Source organism: Gekko japonicus, unplaced genomic scaffold (assembly GCF_001447785.1).
Source record: "Gekko japonicus isolate JY-2015 unplaced genomic scaffold, Gekko_japonicus_V1.1 scaffold2049, whole genome shotgun sequence".
NCBI classification, from domain to species: Eukaryota; Metazoa; Chordata; class Lepidosauria; order Squamata; family Gekkonidae; genus Gekko; species Gekko japonicus.
In genome coordinates this window covers 69,000-74,966 of record NW_015171566.1, presented here as the reverse complement: position 1 = coordinate 74,966, position 5,967 = coordinate 69,000, and the positions used below count along the sequence as shown (strand labels likewise).

Here is a 5,967-nt window from a genome sequence, read left to right as displayed (position 1 = left end):
GGGGGGGGAGTCGCCTGGGCGACGTGCGAGGGGGAGGAGGGGCGCCCCTCTTTTCTCCCTCGTTTGCATTCAGCTGTTAATTCGCTTCGTGTTCCGGCTTGCTCCTGGCTCCGCTGCTCCCCTTTGATCGCGCCTGCCCCTTTCTTCTAGGCCCAAGTTTGATTTTATGGCCACCTCCCCCAGCCAGGAAATTAAAGCCTCGGTGATCGCCAGGGGCCTGACTCCCAAGTAAATGTGCTGATGAGGCAAAAACATCCCCCCCCACTTTGGCCCCCACTTTGAAAGACCGATTTTTTTTAAGTGTCCAATTAAATGCTGTTGGCTTCTCAGCTGCTGGTGTTGGCATGTGAAGCACCATAGTTAGGGTAATTTGTGTGACTAGCACCATATGTAAGCCGCTCAGAGACCCCCTGAGAAAGGGGGTTCGAGCGGGATATAAAGTCTAAACTTAAATAAAAAATTTAAAAATGCCCTTTTCTCTCTCTCTCTCTGTGGCCCCACCAGCTACCACATGTCCCAGAGGCCTTTCCTGGAGTCCGGACCTGGAAAAGTGTATGGCTTGCGACGTGTGCCAAATCCAGAACAAGAACGACTTCTGCTCCACGTGTGAGTGAGTGTGTCTGTATGGAAAGTACAGCCCACTTAGGACGACCCCAGAGCGGTTTCAAGAGTAGAGCTACCAACAGAGGTGGTCTTGCCATTGCCTCCCTCTGCATAGCGGCCCTGGGCTTCCTTGGGGGTCTCCCAGGGCTATTTTTGGGCAGGAACGCACAGGAACGGAGTTCCGGCTGGCGCCCGAGTTGGCCACACCCAGCAGGAACTCATTAGCATAACAGGCCACACCCAACAGCAGGAACTCATTAGGATTGGCTACATTAGGGGTGTGTGGCCTAACATGCAAAGGAGTTCCTGCTACAAAAAGAGCCCACAAACAAGGTCAACAGAATAAGAAGCAAAAGGTGGGTGTGGCTGGATGACCACACCTCTGGTAACATGGGGGTGCGGCCTAATGTGCTAATGAGTGGTGCAGTCAGGTCAGGTGGTGTGGCCTAATAGGCTAATGAGTTTCTGCTGCTGGGTGTGGCCTATTATGCTAATGACTTCCTGCTGGACTTTTTCTACAAAAAGAGCCCTGGCCCATCCAACTACTAAGCAGCCCTGACCCTGCTGAGCTTCCAAGATCAGGCTACCCATGTGTGAGTAGGTGTGCACCAAACCATACCCAACACACACTGGGACTGGCACCTTGGTTACACGCTGCCAGGGCCTCTGAACAGGGCAAGTTGGGGCTGGCCACAGGCCTCCTGAAGAAGGACCCGCCTCTTTCATGCAGGCTTGATGGGAATGGTAGTGCTTTCCTGGCCATGCAAAGCCTCAACTGGCCACACTGAACTTCTGTTACAGGGATGGTTGGCAAAAACTGCTCGGTTTCAGAGGGTCACCCATGTTCGTCTGCTGTAGAAGAGTACGGTTGCCAGCCTCCAGGTGGGGCCTGGGGGTCCCTCAGTATTACAGCTCATCTCCAGACTACAGAGATCAGTCGGCTTGGAGAAAATGGATGCTTTGGAGGGTGGGCTCTGTGGCCTCTTGCACCCCACTTAGTGCCCCTCTCCAGGAGTTTTCCATCCTGAATCTGGCAGCCCGACACCCCCCACCCCCCACCGTTGGCCAGGGAGGAGCCGGCAGCCTTATAGAAGAGCGAGATAAGAGTCCAGTTGCACTTTCGAGGCCAGCAAGAATGTCAGGGTATCCGCTTTCGAGAGTCAGGGCTCCCTTCGTCAGATGCGTGTAGGAATGGAGATCCCTGACGTATACCTGATGAAGGAAGCTGATAGGCCCTGGATCGTGTTCCTTTCTAAGGTGCTGCTGGACTCGAATCTGTGTTGGTAACTGTGTTTGAGGCAGGGGAACTCAGGGTAACCTTTGGGTTAGGGGGCACCAGTCAAATCATAGAGGATGCAGGAAGCAGCAGGGTTCGTGCAGCTGTTCAATTTTTAAAGGGGGGGGGTCAAAAGACCAGGTCACGGGGAGGCTGATGGACTTGGGGTGCAGCACTCCCAGTGATATATATATTTACAAACATACTCACACGTATATATATATATACTTATAAAATTGTTGAAGACTGTTATAAAGAGGTGTAAAAGGTAAAGGTTCCCTTGCTCGAAAGCCAGTCGAGTCCGACTCTAGGGTTGCGGTGCTCATCTCTGTTTCAAAGCCGAAGAGCCAGCGCTGTCCGAAGACGTTTCCGTGGTCATGTGGCCGGCTTGACTAAACACCAAGGCGCAGGGAACACTGTTACCTTCCCACCGAAGTGGCACCTATTTATCTCCTTGCAATTTCTTGCTTTTGAACTGCTACGTTGGCAGGAGTTGAATCCGACTCTATGGTTGCGGTGCTCATCTCCGTTTCAAAGCCGAAGAGCCAGCGCTGTCCGAAGACGTTTCCGTGGTCATGTGGCCGGCTTGACTAAACACCAAGGCGCAGGGAACACTGTTACCTTCCCACCGAAGTGGCACCTATTTATCTACTTGCAATTTCTTGCTTTTGAACTGCTACGTTGGCAGGAGCTGGAACTAGAGACGGGAGCTCACTCCGTCATGCGGCACATACGGGTCTCGAACTGCTGAACTACCGACCTTCCACAGCCTGCAGTTCAGCATCTTAACCACTTGAGCCACCACAGCTCCTATAAAGAGGTGTACACACACACAAACACCTCTTTACAACCGTCTTCAACAACTTTCAGAGCTGGAATTGTGAGTTCTTCCCACGCATGAGCTCACACACTGTTCAAAGCTGGTAGAGAACGGGTCAGAAAAAGATCAGTTTCCCAGGGATGCCGGGCCGACTTCCATGTGTTTCTTTCCCCTCCTACTTGCAGGTGGAGACGTCCAGCCCTCTGATACCTTCAACTGGTGGATTGTCGTGGGAGCATCCGTGGGGGCCTCCGTTTTGCTTATTATCATCTTTGGAATAATATTCTACGCTCGTTGCCGGCGGCGAGAAAAGTTTACGAGTGAGTGCCTTTTGTTGCTGTTAATCAGTCCTAGCCAAGCCGTCTGTCGCTGTGAGCATCGCAATAGCAGAACTCCGATCTCCTCCGCACACTTATTTTACACTGTTTCTTTTTTCCTTTCCAGCTCCAATTGAAGAGACAGGAGGCCATTCGGCTCAGGAATCGCTGATAGATTGAAAGTGAGAGCGAGCACTTTACTCCTTCCCTTCCCTTCCCCATCGGCCACTTGACAGAACGGCTGCATAGAGTTGGCCTCTTTCACAGTACGAGAAAAGGCCAGGTTTCTAGCTCTCAAGAGTGGCAAGGAAAAGCCTTGTAGCCTCTCTGTGCGCTCCCTCCATTCTAGCGTGCACACATCACATTCAAATGTAGACTTTGCTGCGGGAGGATGCAGTGACAGCCACCACTGGCATGATGGTGGAAAAGGCGGTCATGACGCGGCTGACTTATCGCGACCCCATAGAGTTTTCATGGCAAGGGACAAACGGAGGTGGTTTGCCATTTTCTGCCTCTGTATGGCAACCCTTGGTGGCCTCCCGTCCTAGTATTAACCATGCCTAACCCTGAAGATGCGGAGCTGCGGTGGCTCAAGTGGTTAAGACGCTGAACTGCAGGCTGTGGAAGGTCGGTAGTTCAGCAGTTCGAGACCCGAGTGTGCCGCATGACGGAGTGAGCTCCCGTCTCTAGTTCCAGCTCCTGCCAACCTAGCAGCTCGAAAGCAAGAAATTGCAAGTAGATAAATAGGGACCACTTCAGTGGGAAGGTAACAGCGGTCCGTGCGCCTTGGTGTTTAGTCAAGCCGGCCACATGACCACGGAAATGTCTTCGGACAGCGCTGGCTCCTCGGCTTTGAAACGGAGATGAGCACCGCAACCCTAGAGTCGGATTCGACTGGCTTTCGAGCAAGGGAACCTTTACCTAACCCTGAAGAGACTGGTTTATCCTGGATCATCCGGGTCAGGGTGCTGCAGGCATAGGTGGCTTTAAAAGGGGATTAGACAGATTCAGGAAGACAGGTCTTATCAGTGGCCACAAGCCATGGTGACTAAACGGAACCTCCATATTCAGAGGCAGTAAATCTCTGGATCTGATGCCAGGAGGCAACATCAGGCGAAGGCCTCAGCCTCTAAGCCCTGTCGTTTAACCTATAGAGGACTTGGCTGGCCAGAGTGTGAGACAGGAGGCTGGACTAGATGGACCCTCACTGGCCTGATCCAGCAGGGCTCTTCTTATGCTTTTATCACATTGGAAGAAGCCCATATATATAAACATATATGTCTATTTTTTGCTGGTTATGGAAGATGGGGTGTTTTTTTCCCTCGCCATCCACTTTGTGGGTAAATACAGGCTCTCACTGCCAAGGCCTCTTTGCCTTGACTTTTGGGCCGACCTTAGCTTCGTTGACAAACTCATTCCTTTCCCCCTACAGATCTGTGATCGGTGACTGAGAAAAATGGTGACTTCAACCTGGGATTACCTCTGACTTTTCCTAATGACAACAGAAGGATGTTTTCCCCCCCCCTCTGCCCTGGGATTCTGGGGCATTCCACTTTTTGCACACACAGTTTTTTCGAGGTGGGTGGGGTCTGTGGTCCTCTTTTCTGATATACATTTCAGGGAGAAGTAGCGGCAGTCCCTTTTGTAAAGGAACATTGGCTTCCTCGGGATATTTTGCAGTGTTAGGGGGAGCAGCAAAAGGGCCTTTTTGTAAACAACTCCCCCCCGGATCTAATGCCCCACATTGGGGTGACTTTTGGGGCTGGGGCACAGCTGTGGGGAACCCTGCCGCTCCCGAATCCTTCCCATCTTGGGGGCCCTTTGGCAAAGACTCTTGCAGTATCTACTGTTCGCTTCCCGCTGTGGAGCCGCCAAGGGTCAACGCGAATGTGACTGGTAGATTTATCTGTATATAGAGAGTATTTTGGGTGCTGAGTCTCTCTGGAAGAGGAGCACGGTTGATATGCTTTTCCTGAGCTCCCTCCCTCACGCTTTTCTCTGTTTGTGGCTGGGCCACTATGTGAATCGGCCAAGTGGCGGGCGCTTAAGCCAACACGAATGTCCTCCCTTCCTCTTGCTCCCCACCACCACCACCTTTGGTGCTCCCACAGAGAGATCGCTATTTATGTCGTCTGCTCTAAGAGAAATTTTAATGTTATGGTTGTGAATTGAAACAAGGCAGCAGACACACACAAAAAAAATACTTGCATGTCACTTCCTGAAGCCGTGTGTGTGGGTTTAAACAAAAAAAAAATAAAGTTCTTAAGAAAACAGAAGTTGCCTTATTTCAGAACAAAAAGCGCGGCAGCCGTTGGGGCAAGTTCTGAGACCCGTTAATCAATTGGGGTGGAAATGAAAAGTAGCACTTAGATGCTTCTCCTGAGAGCCAGTGAAGAGCCAGCTTGGTGTAGTGGTTAAAGAGCGACGGACTCTAATCTGGAGGACCGGGTTTGATTCCCCGCTCCTCCACATGCAGCCAGCTGGGTGTCCTTGGCTCAGTCACAGTTCTCTCAGAGCTGTTCTCTCAAGAGCAGTTCTGTCGGAGCTCTCTCAGCCCCACCTACCTCACAGGGTGTCTGTTGTGGGGAGAGGAAGGGAAGGCGATTGTAAGCTGCTCTGAGACTCAAGAGTGAAGGGCAGGGTATAAATCCAATCTCTTCTTCTTTGAGTGATTAGAGCACATCACATATATTGTCACTGTAATCCATATAGCTGTTGCCTAATTGCACAGCAGTGACATGGGTTACAGAGATAGTTATCTATCGCAAATATGAGCCAGGTGGGAGTGTCTTTTCCCAAGGTCATCTAGCAGGGCCTCATGACCAAGGGAAAGATAACCTTGTAAGAATTTTTTTTCTTGTACCTCCTCCCTTTTCTTGCTTTCTTGCTTTAACTCTGTAACATGTATACTTGCTCTTTTTCTAAACAGTGGCCCAAGAAGTACCCCTAAC

General features: G+C 51.1%; 1 protein-coding gene across 1 annotated transcript in view; it reads left to right on the top strand.

Moving 5' to 3' along the window:
- Nucleotides 1-5,239, top strand: part of TNFRSF12A (tumor necrosis factor receptor superfamily member 12A) — a 7,260-nt gene extending 2,021 nt beyond the window's left edge. The window contains exons 2-5 of the mRNA XM_015419769.1: nt 505-606; nt 2,885-3,019; nt 3,144-3,198; nt 4,449-5,239. Of these exons, the coding sequence (XP_015275255.1) occupies nt 505-606; nt 2,885-3,019; nt 3,144-3,196 (290 nt within the window). The 3' untranslated portion in view covers nt 3,197-3,198; nt 4,449-5,239. The remainder of the gene's footprint in view (nt 1-504; nt 607-2,884; nt 3,020-3,143; nt 3,199-4,448) is intronic.
- The last annotated feature ends 728 nt before the right edge of the window (nt 5,240-5,967 follow it).